Source organism: Perca fluviatilis, chromosome 12 (assembly GCF_010015445.1).
Source record: "Perca fluviatilis chromosome 12, GENO_Pfluv_1.0, whole genome shotgun sequence".
NCBI lineage: Eukaryota > Metazoa > Chordata > Actinopteri > Perciformes > Percidae > Perca > Perca fluviatilis.
This window is the reverse complement of record NC_053123.1, coordinates 20,360,413-20,378,546: the sequence shown is the minus strand read 5'-3', so window position 1 is coordinate 20,378,546 and position 18,134 is coordinate 20,360,413. Positions and strand designations below refer to the sequence as shown.

The 18,134-nt window shown below is 39.5% G+C and overlaps 1 protein-coding gene across 1 annotated transcript in view; it reads left to right on the top strand.

Annotated features, from left to right (window-relative positions):
• Positions 1-18,134, top strand: part of col4a1 (collagen, type IV, alpha 1) — a 48,117-nt gene that overhangs the window by 10,856 nt on the left and 19,127 nt on the right. Inside the window, 17 exon segments of the mRNA XM_039817124.1 lie at positions 9,115-9,168; positions 11,510-11,599; positions 11,766-11,810; positions 11,946-11,990; positions 12,224-12,286; positions 12,374-12,427; positions 12,759-12,785; positions 12,896-12,970; positions 13,145-13,207; positions 13,578-13,613; positions 13,746-13,784; positions 14,586-14,678; positions 14,831-14,866; positions 14,984-15,043; positions 15,146-15,181; positions 15,294-15,338; positions 15,449-15,481. Coding sequence (XP_039673058.1) covers positions 9,115-9,168; positions 11,510-11,599; positions 11,766-11,810; positions 11,946-11,990; positions 12,224-12,286; positions 12,374-12,427; positions 12,759-12,785; positions 12,896-12,970; positions 13,145-13,207; positions 13,578-13,613; positions 13,746-13,784; positions 14,586-14,678; positions 14,831-14,866; positions 14,984-15,043; positions 15,146-15,181; positions 15,294-15,338; positions 15,449-15,481 — 894 coding nt within the window.

Here is an 18,134-nt window from a genome sequence, read left to right as displayed (position 1 = left end):
ACTATCTCTTTGATATCATGTTGTTTACGGAGACGGAGAACCAGGAAATGAGTCGTGGGGGAAATGCAACGCTACCAAGCCACGCCCACGGCAGTCGCTATGACGACCAGCCACGCTGAGGCGGTACTAAAATCTGCAATGGAAAAGGGATGCACAGTGCTCCGAGTCGAGGCGCGGCGAGTAGAGTCGAGGCGAGTCGAGCAGGTACCATGTAATGGAAAAACGCCATTAGACTTTTTTTAACTTCAGGCAGTTCACCACTTACCTTTGTACCATTTCAAGCTATTCACTGGACTTGAATTGCTAAACTTTCAATAAAAAACTAAAAAAATTGGGGTGTTCTAAAACTTTTGACCAGTAGTGTATATATATTGTCTCATTGAATAAGTGGACTCTTTAGGGCTCTTTTGCTTCAGTCTAATCTAAACAACAGTATCCTGATTTTCACACATCTTGTTTTCTTATCATGTACAGTGAGTGATCAACAGTCAGCAGTTTTCTGGAGTCCTATCTACTAGCTGGAGTTGTCCCACTAGCTCTTGAAGATCAGCCAATTCCAGGGTTTTCATATTACCACACACAGTACAAGTGTATATACACACACACACACACACACACACACACACACACACACACACACACACACACACACACACACACACGTTCCAACCAGCAAGGCCTGAGAAATTGTCTACAACAATTTTCCCATTTGTTAATTTTGTATGTGAGACTTCCTGGTTGGACTGTTGACACGGCTGTCTGTTCTGCTAAAGAGGAACTGTACAGTGTTCTTGCTTCAGGTTGCATGTCTGCTGACATGTTCAACTACTTCTGCAGTCCCAGAGGATGAGATTTGTTTGCAGTTCTGTCCACAGTCGGCCACTGAATTATAATAGACTTGTGCCCATGTTAGGTCTCTGAGTTTGTTGAGCTGAAGTCAAGCGTAGATCTGCATGACATTGATAAGTGGGTGATATAATTGTTGTTTCTTTTGGTAGGGATGCCATTTTCTTAACTTTTAGACCCTACCACTTACAGCTGTTCTGGTCTCCTGGCCCCAAATTTGATGACAGGCAACATTAACCTGGTCATGCATGAGCAGACTGGCCATTGACTAGTGTGTTTATTCATTAACTTTTGTGTGTGTGTGTGTGTGTGTGTGTGTGTGTGTGTGTGTGTGTGTGTGTGTGTGTGTGTGTGTGTGTGTGTGTGTGTGTGTGTACGTCCCTATACATTTAGTGTAAGCATCATTTCATGTATTTTACAATTTTAGCTTTTCCCAGGGGATAAAAGTTTGATCTCACAAAGCTTTTATGGTATTTATTGTTATTGTTGATTTTACATCCATTGTATGTGTGTTTCTGCTCATGTGAATTTTTGTGCAGGCATGATTTGGGCCTGTGTGTGTGTAAACAGCTCTCTGCAGATGCATCTGCTTTTGGTTACAGAAGCCTTGAATTATTTCTGAGGTTTAGATTAAAACCTGCTGCCTGCAGCCTAAACAGCATGTTTTACATCAAGTTGGTCTCAGCAAATGAGCGCTAAAGGAATTCTTAAATAAAGGAAACAGAAAACATAGCCCTGTTTTATTGCAGAATGTACGTGTTATATGTTTCTAGGTAGGACTCTCAACTTGGCCTTTGGTTTCTCTGGAGTATTGACGTGTAACCACTGTGTGTGTCTATCGTTTGTAATGACAAATGAGACAACACCCTATGTCTTTTAGACATTTTGAGCAGTCAAGTGGCATATTTGTTTATGGACATTTTGGGAAATACACTTATTGAATTCCTCCACTAATTTACTTTAATGTTAAATGGTGCATTCTTATACCATTTTATGCACTGAAAACAAGAGAATATGAAATATGTTCAGAGAATCAAGCACAGCAGCGGTTAACATAATAAAAATGGTTTCACTTAACTTGATATCTATCTTGGCATTTAAAAAAAAAAAAGTTTCCCATCATACCATTCCAGTTTGCGCATGTGCAGCAGACCCTCACACAGACACACACACTCATGCTGTTTACAGAGCAAGTTGCGCCAGGAGACTTGTCTTCCAAGTATGGCAGTCAGAAAGAAAGTTCCCCTCCTCCACTTGTATTCTCTCATCCCAGCCCCTCAGTACCAGAGAAGGCCAGGAATGTCAGAGCAGCACAGTTCAACCCAGCACAGTCTGAAATAACTTATCTATCCTCCTCCACTCATCTTTTATTATTTTAGATTTTTTTTTCTGTTAACCTCCTGTTTCAGTGAGTGTAGCTGAGGGTTGTCATGGGAACAGCATAGTTATGGTCAGTAGCACCTGTGATCTCATTGATCGTGAAGCAAAACCACAAGTAAAAACCTCAAACCACAAAAAGCTGGAGTGGAGTGAGTAAACAGTGCTGAGACACCGATCTCATAGTTTTTATGAAATCAGAATCAGCTGAGCATATTAGCAGCACAGCTAGTGGAGGTGTGTGTTTTCTAGTGTGAGCACATGTGCTGTGTATATGTTGCTACATTTATTATAAGGCATGTATTGTTTATAATGCTGTGTGCTCCTTAACTGTCTCATTTAGTGTTGCTTAATGAGCCTTGCTGCCAAGTGAGATCCCTTCTGACGTTTATGGAGTAAAACTATCCTGATTGTCTTCATATGGGAGCCATGGGCACGTCTTTACGGGGTAACTTACACAGGTTAGACATCTTAGAACTACGCCACTGTGGTAAAGGGACACCAGAAACTCACTTCAACACACTGAAAGAAAAAGGTATGCTATACAACTCTACGTGTTGTTTTAGTTGGACTCACTGAGTCCACAAAAGAACCCAGATGTTTATGTGAAAGTTCATGGATATGTAATTTTAACAACCTTGCACAACAGTTTGCGGGATGCAAAGCCAAAATCTCATCAGATGTCATTAAGAGTAAATAGATCTGCCAACTTGAAATGTACCCAAACCACTGTACGCCTAAAATATGGAACAAAACGTAAACACAAAACTAAGTGATGCAACAATAAGGCTAACTTGTGTACTTGTGTGGTTTGGAGTACACATGGTCGAGAAGTCTTGTGACAGTTTACGGAGACAGTTTCATTCTCTTGCTTGACACCAAGGCTAAACTGAGTCACAGGGACTGTGTAAACCTTCAAGATTTTTTGGCTTTTGCTGATACTAGCCGATGCGAGAAATCCAGGCAGCAATTTCCCTCTAAGGTGCCCTTTAGATACCTCCAAGAAAGACATTCTGTGACTAACAATAGGTTGCACTGGTGGTTGCATGAAACTCGGAATTCCTAAAAGTTATTGGGGGTAGAACCCCACAACAAACATTGACATACTATGGCCCTCTTAATAGCTAGCTATCTTCACTATAGTCGCTAACTTTGTCTGCTGTTTGGTGCTGGGTGTGTAGATTAAAGTGAGTTTATCAGAGTTTTATTTTATCAGCACCAAAACTTTCTTGGAGTTCACACTAGACTCTTGTTAAGCTGCCATTATACTCCATCAGACCTGTGAAAGAACATGTAAGCTCAACAAACCTCTAGAATACAAAGTAAAAATGCAGAACTGCATGGTTATCTGGTTTCCCTCTCAGTGAAACCCATATCAGTGTGGAAGGAAGGCTCTTGTCACAGCGGAGAAGATAAACTGAGACGGTATTCTCCAGTCAAATCATTTTCTCTGGCTGCATAGATTTTCACATTACTGGGTCAGTAAATGTACATGTGTTTTGTTTTCTGAAAACAATAACAAAAACAACAGCATTCTGCAAGAACTTGTTTCCTGATAACAGCTGTCAGAACTTTTGTGTATAACTCTGGCCTAGGATTTCAGCTTCATAACTTTACGTCATGTTAAAAAGTGGCTGCTGTCTCTGGTCTTACCGTGTGTGTGTTTGTGTGTGTGTTGAGGTTGTTTTTGTGTGTCTTGAGTTGTAGGAATTCATTTAATCCAATTCATACAGTAAGTAGCATAATTGCGACGCTTTGACTGAATCTCATGATGCTTGTCTGATAACCATTACTGTATGTTAGGAGGTCATCTAAATGTCAGGTTTTAATAGGTGTTTAATTTGTTTGTGTGTGTGTGTGTGTGTGTAAACAAGAGGGGATGTGAAATGACATATGACATATCCTCCCACACTTCTTGTGCTCAGCCCCTCCAGGAGACCCCATGGGGTCAGCAGTGGTGGGAGGTTATGGCAGGAATGTACCGGGAATGTGATGTCGTTTTAAGAACAGTCTGTAGATGACACTGAACAGATGTTTATGTGATCTTCAGTTTCCCTTAACATGGTAGGAAAGAGGCATCCAGCTGTCAATGCGGAGCACTTCAGTGATGGGAATGTGTCTACCCCCATGTGGTTAAAATCAGTACTGCGGCAATACTGTTCTTGAAACGTGTACAAAATGTATGCAGCATTGCAGCAGGTTCATATTTGTGAAAATATGGGCGCCTGGGTAGCTCATCATAGAGGTTTACTCCTTAATGAGCGGCCGCAGGTTCGACTCTGACCTGCGGCCCTTTGCTGCATGTCATTCCCCCTCTCTCTTCCCTTTCAAGTCTAAGCTCTCCTATACAAATAAATAAAATGGCCAAAAAATAATCTTAAAAAAAATGAAATATCTGTGAAAATATTTTAGTTGTTTTACACAAGATGAAAGAGTTGAATCTTAGGAAATATTCAAGCACGTCTTGTTGTGTTTGGAGGTTGGCTGCCATACACAAGGGATGGATTTGCCCACTTTGGCAAGAAGAACAGAGGCAGTGAGTCATGCAGCCACAGTGAGCTGAAGGACAAACTGACTGACTTCTGCTGCAGAGAAAGCAACCCTATTTGTAAGATTAGGAAAATCCAGTTGCCTTTTCTATCCATTGTTTATCCTTTGAACAAAATGTAGTTAGGATGCCTCAATTCTCGAACAAGATGTTTCATGAGAAATGTGAGGTCAGGAATATACATTGATTCTGGGTGGTTAAGACATGGTACTGTATTGATTGGTTGTGGAAAAATTAGGAAAATTCTTTTCCCCGAAGGCCCCGGTAATTTACACTAATTAGGGTTTCAACCTTTCAACCTACAGTACTGAATTGATTCTAAGCAACCATAAGGCAACAACTGCAGAAAAGAATGTGTGATTGTTTCAAATCAAGCAGCCTAAGCTGGTAAAAAATGAAAATTCATTCTTAACCTTGGAAACAGTAGATGACAAAACAATTTCAAATTGCATCCCACGATCTTCCTCAGCATATGGAGTCTGCCTAGTTGTCATGGAATTGCAAATGTTAATATGTAAATATCTATTCAACTCCATCTGCAGAGAAAGATTGTGTGATATTATTAAAAGTTCCAGAACAGCTACTACAAGCCATAAAAGTTATTCTGTAACAGGCTGTGTTGCCTCCGCCACCATGGGACTGCACTTGCTATTGTTCCTCTCAGGATCCAGTTATGCACCAGCTCTACACACTCACCCTTGGTTTACATTAAGAGTGGATGTGTTAATGTCAGGAGCTTTGGACCGACCTCTCTCGCTGGTTGAGGCCTGTCATCTCATTACTCATCACTTCCTCTCTCCTGAGCTCATCTCAGTGCTGGATGTATGTATCTAATGATGTCAGACATATCGTGCAAGTGTTGTTGTAACCTCGTACCTTTTGGGATGAAGCTTGCACTGATGTAACCTCCAGCACCTCTGACACATAACACCAAGGGATACATTGGTCTAGATACATTGGTCTTCATTATAAAGGCCTGTGAACGTGACTCTGTGTACCATGCCATAAATCTCTGTCTCTTTAACACCCACACCCTCCTTCTCTTCTTCTGTTGGCATTTTATGCTTCTATTTCAGATTCTCTCTAAGCAAACTCTAAAGCTTGTGTTTCCCTGCCAGCTCCAGCCACAGTAAACAATCACAAACACACTGTCATATACACGTAATTATGATATGGCACTGTTTTGCGCAGCGCCCAGGAAACGTTAACACTCTGCCAGCCCAGCACACGTCGTATTGATTTTTCACAGTTTGGAGACATCCAGGCCTGCCATCCAGACTAGGAATGACATAAACACTTGTCTAGAGACACGTGAGGCTGTCTGCCGCAGAGCTTTACTGGATCTGATACAGTTTCTCCAGAGCTCAGTGACTCACCAGCCACTGTATATTCACTGTAGACATTAACACTCATCACTGCAGAATCTCCGGCTTCTGCTCAGTCTCTTTGCTCTGTGGAAGATCATGCAGTTTGGGGAGAACAAAATCATCTTTATCTCTTCATTTTCTCACAATCTGACGCTGCAGCAGAGTCTCTCACATGTGCACACCTGTACTGTGCTGGTGGACTGTACCACAATGTTAAAATACTCCATTATGAGTAAGGATATACAGCATTAAAATAGTTTTAAATAAAAGTACTTCAAGTATCCTAACTAAAAATATTTGTCATGCACAATGGCCCCTTATGTTATAGTTTATATTACATTCTTGTATTTTTATTACTGATGCACTAAAGTATTAGCTGCATTTTGATGTTGGAGTCAAGGAGGAGCTAATTAGCTATTTTATTTACTATTGGGTAGTTTATAACAACTAGTGCAGTGCCCGTTGAAAATGTGCCTGTTTGGAACGGGCAATTACTTGGCCTGTGGTATTGCTGCTTGTAGAATTCATCAAAACCAAATTGTAGCCTACCCCAAAATTACTTACAGAAGGACCCCAAACCACTTCAAATGCAACTCCCCTGTACACCCTACTACTACCTTACTGATTTACCTGAAAGAGAACGTTGCAGATTCAGAATGTAATGACAAAATATCACAATGAAAATGTGGAGTAATCACCACTGTAAGTTCTTTTTATCTCAGGCTTGTATGTGAACTGGTAATCATCCTCCATGACGTAGGCCTTTAGAAATGGTACTTATGCTAGATAATCAGACCTCTCATCATCAGACACATCCAGGGATCTGTATGATAAGGTCCTCCTATGTTCCCTTTTTCCTGCAAAGCCCACTCCTTCACTCCATGGTTGCAAGACTCATTAGCAAGATGCTCTTTTTGTGCAGTTGGGTCTTTGTTCCTTCTCTCCCATCTGGTGTTTGGTTTTATGGCGGTGCATAAAGCATGTAGAAAGAAAACAAACGGGGGAAATCAGGGAAACACTACTTTGATCTACCTGCAGAATTCTGAGCTGTGTTTGGAGATTCAGCAGTAGACATTACAGGGACGTGGCTTTTCATCACACACCAGCGCACATAGCGTCTTCATCATCGTGCGTGTCGGTTTGAGGCTTGGGTTATGCCCTCCAACATGCAGGAATGTCTGCTCGACTAAGTTGCGCCTTAAAGAGGATGGAAAAAACTGCAGACTGAGAAAAAGAATCAGGGACAGAGAGCAACAGATGGTTGAGGGAATACTTAAGCTATGCTTAATGCGAGCAGCTGTCATTTACTGTACATGAGTGGTGTTGACATATGCAAGTTTGTTCCCTCATTGCATTAGGGTGCCTGAAATCCCTAGGTGAGTTGTCAAAAAAATAATAAAATAATTGTGTTAATTCAGTACCAGGAGCTCTTATTGCTGCGTGGCTTTGCCATAATGAAACACACGTGTGCTTCATTCTGAGAGTTAATTTCCCTTTTCCTCTGTTTGTCTCATGACACTAATCTGATCTGAAGCAGGTGTTCCTAAAGTTTTCTTTTAGTGGCATAACAGAAATGAATCCTGTGAAAAAAAAAAAACTTTACCATAAGTAGAGAGGTGAGATGGATTGGGTTTAAGGTGTTGGAGAGAGCAGGAATAGGAAATGTAGCAGGCCACACATGTGTTATATTCTGCAAATAGAGGAGAACAAGTGCACTTGGACAGGGTGGAGGCAGTCAGAGCTGAAGGTCCTGAGAGTGAGGTCTGTTTTCTGTAGTTTCCCAAGATTTTAGAGCCACATATTGATTCAGTTATTTGGTATGTTGGAGAGGATTGCATGTAAGAAGGAAGAGGGAGAATATGTTTAAGACTTGGACAGGATATTGAGTTATAGGAAATGCAGAATTAAGAATTACTTATGTATGATGAGAAGGAAAGAAAGTTGGGAACGGATCACGATGAATGGTGATGGAGCCATTTATTTTGTGTGTGTGTGTGTGTGTGTGTGTGTGTGTGTGTGTGTGTGTGTGTGTGTGTGTGTGTGTGTGTGTGTGTGTGTGAGAACGAGAGGCAGACTGAGAGAAATATGTGTAGTGGCAGTGTAGCTGTGCACTCTCAATGCCCAAGCCTGCAGAGCCTGTCCAAAACCCTGACAGGCTTTTGGCTGGACGCCTCGCACGTGATAGCAACAGCTGGATGATGGCGGGAAAAGGAGGAGAGAGACTGAGCCAGGGCAGTGCAGGCTAGTTCCCATGCTTCATCCTCTGGAGACCCCAGAGGAGAGGAAGCAGTGTGGGGGGGGGGGGTGTCTGAAACGGCTGAGACCAGCTGCATTGATGTTCTGCCTGCGTGTAGTTCTACAAAGCTAACCAGTGACTCTCGATGTGGTTAAAAGTAACCTGATTACAGAAAATAGAACCTTTCTTCATTGTCAATCATCAATAAAATTAAAGCTGCTATAGTTTATTTTTTTAAATTAACTATAGATCAAATTACTAAGTGTATGTGAATGGGATTGCTTGTAGTGACAAACCCACAGAGATTTATCAAACCTGACTCTGTTTAAGATGCACCTCAGGGCATCCATATCTGTTTTTAAATACAAATATTTTATTTATAAATAATGTATTAATTATTTATCTGTGAGATAGATCAGCAGACTTCCATGAAAACACTACAGAAGTCTGTCTGGCTGCTCAATGCTGTGATTTACAGTGTCAGTGGGGATATTCAGCCATCTGACAAAGGCAGGACCCTAAAGTGCTATAAAAGAATGAAGAGTTTGTAGCACGGTTTACACATCTGATGGCTGACATCAAATGATATTATACCGTCCAGCTGGCTAACACTATTTTCATTTCTGTTCTTCTCCCTAAGTTTATTTTCAGTTTTGTCAAAAACAAACCTATGCTCTTTCTATTGTTTTTTTCTTCCAAGTGATGGATCATTTATTTTTATGTTTTTTCTTCATCCTCAGGGCTGTGGGACATCATGTGGAAAATGTGACTGCAGTGGTGTGAAAGGAGCAAAGGTGAGATTTTCATTCGTCACTGCCAATCAATCCTTGTGCATTTTTTGTCACTTCGTTGATATCATTCTGACATATTAGTTTGCAGTTGATGCAAAGTGCTTCTTAAGTTCACAGCAGCCCAAAGCAGCCGTGACAGTGCTTCCTATGTTCTGACTATATGGGGACAGCTCAGTGGGACAGACTGGAGCTGGGCCTGGGTGGAAAAGCAGTGGATGGGGCTCAGTCACGGAGCAGAGACCAGGACGGGAACAAAGATCAGTTTGAATTAGAGCATGTCCGGACATACAGCTGGGCTGAAGGCCTTATTCCCATCAGAGGGACGCTCTCAGATACAGATGTACAAGCGGTGGGGACACTAGCCATGAACTGGCCATGAGCCTTTGAGCTGTCAGCACTTGAGCATGAATGTTAATCACTGACCTGAAACATGAAAAGTTGGTATTCACTGACTGGGGCAAAGGTGGTTTTGCTGTACCTAAATTTTTTGTCTTTAAAGAAGCTTGCCTAGACACTTTTCTTTGTTTTATTGCAGTTAAATATAAAACAATTATTGTATACAATACACATTATTCTTATTGTCAACAAATCACTATAAAAGACCAAAACCAACAATACATTCATCATTGAGTATTGCCTTTGTAGCCAAAGCCTGATATATCTTATTCAATCAGAAACAAGTATATTTACGGGAAAGGAAAATAATTATTCTTTTTTGCCTTCCTACTTTCTTCTAGTGATGGTCAAATGAAGCTTCGCGAACCACTGTCTTTATTTTCTGAGCTCACTAGATGGCGCTCTCTGTTCAACAAAGGTTTGAAAACACACTGAGTTGCCATTCCTTTAACCTTTTTCTTTGAACAGAGAGCACCATCTAGTGAGCTCAGGAAATAAAGACAGTGATTCGCGAAGCTTCATTTGACCATCACTACTTTCTTCTTATAATTCTTATTATTTTTGTACCACTTGAGCACTTTAAGAATAAAATAAAGAGAACATCACTTTTTGGGTAACCTGTAACAAGGGGTCACATATATTGCTTTTTTACGTTGTCACAAGCTAAGAATGTTGGGAACCACTGCTTTAAAGTTGATTTATTTTTCACTGCAACCTAATTGCTGTTTGAGTGAACATGCAAATTATTGGCTCAGTTATATCAGACGACTGCAGAGTGTTATCTCTCCTCTTAGTGCAACAGTCTGGCCTTTTATGGCTCATTCTTACAGCAACAGTAGCCAATCATTCAGCTTCCCCAGCAACAGATGTACTGACTATGCTCAATGGAGCTCAGCCAATCTGTGTTTTGAAAGTTTCTGAAAGGCTCCAAACACCTTTTCTTAAAATCCTGTATGAGCTTCATTTCCAATGATATCATGTCCTTATGTTGCACAACAGGAGTTGCCTCGGTAACCGTATTGATGATTCCCATGGTTCAAAATGGAGTGTTTTCTCCAACTGATCTGATCTGTGTCAGATGTGTGTGGTCAGAGAATGGAAGTCGATCTCAAAAGTTTCAGTATGTTACACATCACTCTTGGCAGCTCAGAGAGGATTGTGGAAATTACTGGAGCACGACTCTTCTTCACGACGCACTGCTGCCATCTAGTGGCAGATAGTGGAAACAACATTCAGTCAGTTTTCGGACACAGTTGTTGTTTTTTTACATTGTGCATAAACAACATTAAAAACAATAATCATATCATATGTGTCTTCATTATAAAGTAAAATGCAATTAAGTCAATATTTAAATCAAACATATGTGTTTATGATTGGCTGTTTTGGCACTGGCTTGACCCATGTGTACTTTATGTAAAATTGAAGAGCAGAAGAAAAAAATGGTATATTATTTTGGAAGTTTGCTTTAATAATCACTATACAAACAAGGACATTTATAACAAATAACTGACAATCATATTTTGTTTTCCAATTAAATTACATTTTTACAATGATGAAGTACGACATCATAAGCTTTAGGTAAAATGATCCCAATTGACCTAAATGGGTGAAATACACATTTTTGAATGCATCTAATGGCCCCAAAAGTGTCTGAACTGATTCTCCCAGGAACCAACTTGAATCCATTATAGATTATTTAGTAATACTACATCAACAGATACACATACATATACATATACAGTAACTGGGATTGTGACTGTTACTGTTTCCAATTTAATTTGCTTTGAGTATCAAACCCATGTCTGATTCATTTATGAAATCAAAAAATTTATTGAAATCTGTTTTGAAAACGGTTTCAGCATGTGTGGCTAAAATTGTTCCTTCTAATCTTAGCTAATATACATATTTGTATCCTTGTATCATTAACCTGGCGGTCTGTGCTTCACAGGGTGAGCGTGGATTTCCTGGTCTTCAAGGTAATATGGGATTTCCAGGGATGCAGGGACCTGAAGGGCCTCCAGGACCAATGGGCCCCACGGTCAGTACACACATTCAAATAAATAACCGTAAATAACCTAATCTGACTTCATTTTGTCCTCCTGTCCACACATGTGGCATTGTGAACAGATTGTATACCCATAAATCAACTATTAGGATTAATGTTTCTCTATTACGATGATCATGATGTCATTTGTTTCTTTTAGGGAGGTCTGGGTGAACCTGGAGCTCCTGGACTGAAAGGAGTGCGGGTAAGTAACTAACCATCATAATTATGATATACAGTAAAATATGATATATGACACAGACTTCTATTCCACAAATGATTGCTTATGCTGTGGTATTGTCATGACATTTTTAATGCTGATATGGTTGTGATCTTTCAGGGTCCTCCTGGTCTGCCAGGTTTCCCAGGAAACCCGGGACTACCAGTAAGTTCCTTTTGATTTATCTCACATCCTGCAACAATCCAGTAAATTCCCCATAACAATACAAATATTGTCTAACATGCAATCATCCACTTAAAAGTAATACCCTCTAAATAACACGTTTTTAGAGGATGTGGATACACTGACAGAGTAGAATGGTCAAGAAGGTGCAGAGACTTGTCACGGTGTAACTGCAAATTGTCTCAAATTGTCTATTTGTGCACTATTGCTCTTAGGGCATCAATGGAAATGACGGCCCACCAGGTTCGCCAGGTATCCCAGGATGCAATGGGACTAAAGTAAGCCACTTCTGAAAGTTCTACTGTGTTTTGAAGCAGATTTGTTCACCATTTGTGCCTTCTGACTGTGCAGTGTGTGTGTTTCAGGGAGATAGAGGAAGGGATGGTACTCCTGGTTTTGACGGTCTTCAAGGACCTCCTGTAAGCAACCGTGACTCCCATAACAACCAACACCCCCCTACTCACCAGCACACTTTTCAGTTATTGCTACAGTCCTGTGGAAAAATATAAAAAGCATCAGCATTTCAATAAAAGCTGCCTTGTTTTTATATTGACTGACATACCTTTTTGGGAATGGCCCGGTTGGTTTTGACCAGCTCATCTCAGCTCATACTGTATATGTTGCATTGAAACATCACAACCATAATAAGATTGCTGCATGACATCTACTTTAACTGAACCGTATCTCAAATGCAAATATTCATCCTGCCAGAATATGTCTTGATATGTTACTGCTGTCCTCTCTTCTCAGGGCATCCCAGGACTTCCTGGAATGAAGGTCAGCTGAAATTTATGAAGTGTTGACATTTTATATGTAAATTATTTTTTATTCAAGTCTGATTGACATGTGTTCTAGCAAACCATTTATTTTCGTTTTGTGTCGTACAGGGTGACCCTGGTGGTGTGATCGGAATTGTTCCCCTGAAAGGAGACAAAGGATTCCCTGGAACACCTGGATTACCTGTACGTTGTGTGTGTGTGTGTGTGTGTGTGTGTGTGTGTGTGTGTGTGTGTGTGTGTGTGTGGGGAGTGTGTATGTGAGTGTTTGTGTGTCGAAAGAAGAGGAGACACACAATATATTATTCAAATTTTCATGCATAAATCCAATTTCTTCCAACATGCATCTTTCTCTCTCAGGGATTGAGTGGAATTCCTGGACCTATTGGACCTCCAGGGCCTCGAGGCTATCAAGGACCAAAAGTGAGTTACTTCTACAGTAATGGACTTTTTATCATCCTACAGAGTCAGTGATAAACCTTATGAGCTCTGGAATATTGGTTATACAGAGACACATGATTATGATTAAATATAACACCAGTGTGTTCTGGAAAGAGCACACATTAAAAAGTATAATGTGTGTAGATTTTTACACCTTACAGATTCTGTTGGATGATTTATTTATCAGTTAGAGTACTGGCATTATCAGTTTGTATTCTTTTTTAGGAATGTTTTAATTGTTTTTAACAGCTCTTTTTTTGTAAATCACTTTGAATTGCGGTGTAGCTGAAATGTGCTATACAAATAAAGCTGCATTGCCTTGCCTTTGACTAATGGAATAACCGTTTGACAGGGTGATCCTGGGCCCCCTGGCCTCCCTGGAGAGAAGGTAAGACTAATCACATACAAATATTTTACAATTGTAAAACAAAATCCACCATTCTCTGGCTTCATCACCCAGCCGAGATCTCATAGGAACGTTTTACTTACTTTTTGTTACTTTATGTTATCTTCCCTGCAGGGTGACAAGCTGGCCTTTGTGAGTGAGAAAGGAGACAAGGTGAGAATTTTTCTTTTTTACATACAAACTAAATTTCTTATATGATGCTTTCACTGTAGACCCACCTACTGTAGCGAGGTAGTGGGAGCGGAGCACTTTACACTTTCTTACCATTTGTGTTTTAGGTACCAACTAATTACATTTTAAACAAAGTTTTGATATTATCTTGAAACAGAAGAGTATGAATACCAGCATTGGTTTCTGATAATTACTTGTGTCAATTTCCTGGAAATGTCTAGTGATTGTGAAGGTATTACACTGATATTAGAAGGAGTGTAGTTATACACTCTTCATATGTAGATGCAAGGCTTTTGCAAAGCAGCCTTAATGAAAAGAGACACGCTTGCACACTGACTTCAAACCATACATTTATTTAAATGGACAATATTTTAATCCCATTTGGATTTTATTTTTATGAATTTGATCAATAACCTGATTATTTTGATGTTAAGCAATTTTTTCTTCATTATGTTTATTACATTATAACTAAAATAACTCAGAATTTTTGTTTTGTTTTGTTTACTTCTTCCTACTCCTTTTTGAACATGGAAATCCTTATTTAATATCAAGATATGTTTGCTGAGTATTTTGTATTTGTTGGTTGTAAGAGGTATGAGAATTTTATTACGGTACACTTACTTATAACTCAAATCTGAAAAATTCACCAAATTTGGAGACACTTGGTTTTAACTGGATGATTTGCTTTTTGAATTTAAGTTTGTGACTAATTGTTAACACATCGTTCTTATTAAAATGTATTTAGTTGTGGCTGTTGATGTGATCATTGCTGTCTCCCTGCAGGGTGACCGAGGATATGATGGCCCACCTGGCCCTCCTGGACTTCCAATGGGAGTGGAAGGATCACATATCACAGTGCACGTACCTGGACCAAAGGTACTCGCCTAGCTCTTTAAAAATTGAACAGAAATTGTGCTATTTTTGTGTATAAATAAATAAATCACAATGGCTAAATGTCTGTTTATATGTAAAAGACAACTTGGATTCTGTGTTATTTCCTGAATGTGTTTGTATTTTTTTCCCTAAAGGGCGACAGAGGACTTCTAGGAGACAAAGGAGACAAAGTTAGTATTTTGCTTTCAAATGTTTAGGTGTATGACTAACGTTACTGTGCACACAGGCTGTTTGTTATATGCTATTTCAACTTTCTACTTTTTTGAGACACTTGATTTCCTTTGCAGGGCCAGTGCATCCTGCATCAAGCTGGTGTCAAAGGTGAACCCGGCCCGTCAGGACCAAGAGTAAGTGGCAAAAATAAGGCTCTATGAGATGGTATAATGGAATAACAAATGAAGAAAGAACTTCAATCAAACTAATCAAAATGAGTGCTTCTATTATTTTAGGGTAAACCTGGAAAGGATGGAGAAGACGGGCTGAAGGTAACAATAACTTACTGTATTATCAACCTACTGTACTCTACTGCCCAACTGTTGTTTGCTTTTATAGTATGATATATATATATCACTAAAGTACATACATATTTTCATACAGGGAGAAAAAGGCTTCCCTGGATCTTACGGACACACCGGTTCCCAGGTAAATAATACACCTTTTATTTACTCTGCACACATTCAAGGCTTTAATCAGAAACTTCAGTTATCTTGGAGGAGTTATGGTAAAACAGACTCAACTCTGTCTTGTTTCAGGGTGAAAAGGGAGAAAGAGGACCACCAGGTCACGTAAGTGATCTATCTTCTGCATCTTTTCCATCAGCTACAAAGAGGTTGGATCCTTAAAACTACCAGCAGATGTCACCACATATTCATTCAGTTACAAACACAGACTTTAACAGTTTATGGTTAAAGAGTGAGAGCATGTTAAAGGGGCAATCCACTGATTTTACCACTGTCTTCTATGACTAGTCTGAGAAAATGGCATCACTTGAGTCAGGCCTGTAGCTTCCATTAACTTCACAAAGGTCATGTTCTTGGTATTGATTCTTGAGATCTTCTTTTGTCTCAACAATCTTGAGACACACACACACACACAATTTACATATGGTGTGTTTCAGGGGTGTCACGATCTTTTTTTTTTAAGATTATTTTTTGCTAGGTGAGAAAGGAGGACAGCTAGGTGAGAAAGGAGGAAGACACGCAGGGAATCGTCACAGGTCAGATTCGAACCTTGGACCTCTGCGTCGAGGCATAAACCTGTCAGTATATGTGCGCCTGCTCTACCCACTGAGCCAACCCAGCCACGGGTTGTCACAAGTTTGATTCTAAATAAAATAAATAAATAGAAATGAGCTTTCAATTATGACCATATAATTAGGCATGATCTGGGATTGTCCAAGTACATTTTAAATAAATGATTTAATAATGACTTTATCATCAATCAATCAATCATTCAATGTATTTGTTACGTGAAATCATGTAAAATCGAATTGCCGTAAAAACCATATGGTCTTTTGCCGGAAAAACACGCCATGCAGCGACAATGTGTGACGGCGGCGGGCTTCCATGCAGCATCTATGTAAAGCTGCGATGGCTGCTCCGAGCTCAGCGAGCCAATGCGGCCAAACTAAAAGTTGGGGATAGTTTAACCAGAGAATTTCTAATAAGGGGAGAAGTTCCACTCTCGGGATACTTCCGGCTTCTGAACTGGTTGCAGTTCCACTCTGGTTCCATATGAGGGCGGTCACAGGTGAGTGCAGAATGAATGGTGGTCTATGGAGCTATTCCCCTCAAAATCCACTTTTCGCAGGATATAATTTTTTGTCTAGTAATTTGAATGTTGCATTCAAAAGGGGAGGCTAAGAAAATACACACTGCTGGGTGTTAGATTTTTTTAAAGTGGCTTTTTTGTTCTAAAACGCCTTTTAAAATGTCAATGATGTCATACACATCCTACAGCCAGAGATACTGCTTTACAGCAAGCTCTGAGTCACTTCCTTTTTTCTCTTGAGGTGTCGACAACACAGCTGTTAGGTTAGGCTCTCCCTGTCAATAAACATGCTAGAACGAGGTTTGCTAATGTTTTAAAGACCACACCAAAATATTCACTCTGACATTCTGGCTCCGCTTCGGATGCCATCAAGCGGGATCTCTGGTCGTAATCAGTCCTTCACTGACCAATCAGCATTCATTAGCAGAATGCTAGCGTGTTATGGTCAACAACGACTCAACCTGTAAGAAATCAAAAGGACATAAGTACTCGTTCATTCAACTTCCGACCTATAATCCATGTTGAATTTGCAAAAACTACAATCAAATCTGAGATTACTCAACGACAATCAGGCGAAAGAGACAAATTTAGTAACGAAGTACAAATACTTCGTTACTGTACTCAAGTAGACTTTTCAGATATTTTTACTTTACTTTACTATTTATTTTTGTGCCAACTTTTTACTTTTACTTTTACATTTTTAACACGAATATATGTACTTTCTACTCGGTGGTTCGGCGGGCCGATATTATCGGCTGATATGAGGCATTTTCCAAACTATTGGTATCGACATTTATAATGGCTGATAAATGAATATTTAAAAAATAAAAACGGACAAAACACCCTTCAACCATGTTATGAGTGTTGGTGTTGCTTAGTTTGGCAACAATTGTGTTTAACCCTTTCAGTTTGTATTTTTATACATTTTATTTATCAGAAGAACTTTAATATATTTTGATGTTCCTCTGTTCTATTGTGACAATAAAACAAACAAGTTTATTTTTAAACTGCATTATCATATTATTTTATTGAGGACTCATAAATAACTACAAATAGCTAATGTTAGGGAAATCGGTTTATGTTTTGTTACATTTCTGGATTTTTTTTTTAAATATATATCGGCCGATATATCGGAATATCGGATTTTGAAATATTTGTATCGATATCTGCCTTAAAAATCCTTTATCGGTAGGGCTCTTAGCATTTAGTTAAGTAACTCAAGTAACGTTAAGGTTAGCGAGCATTCACTTTATTTGACAATAATCCGCTGATACAATATCTGCATGTATAGCTTTATATTAAAAACAAATTCAGTAACTTGATTTAGTGTAACAGTGCTGTAGTAACGTTAGCATTACTCAAGGCCGTTCTTGTTTTCGAGACCACTTAAGTTAACGATAACGTTACTTGGTCTTGTCTCAAATCAATTTTATTTTGGACTAATGTTAACGTTAATGTCTCAAACCTCTCAGAAGTAAGTTAGAGGACTCATGTTTGAATTCTCACAGAATCACAATTGAATTCATATCTTGCTACTCAGTCAGAATCTTATTAACCTGGAGTCCCAGTCTCTGTCACAATAATCATACAGTATATGTGATGTTTTAGACCTATTGGCAGACATCCATTTAAAATGTAGGCAATGGCATATAAAGAGCCTTTTTTCCA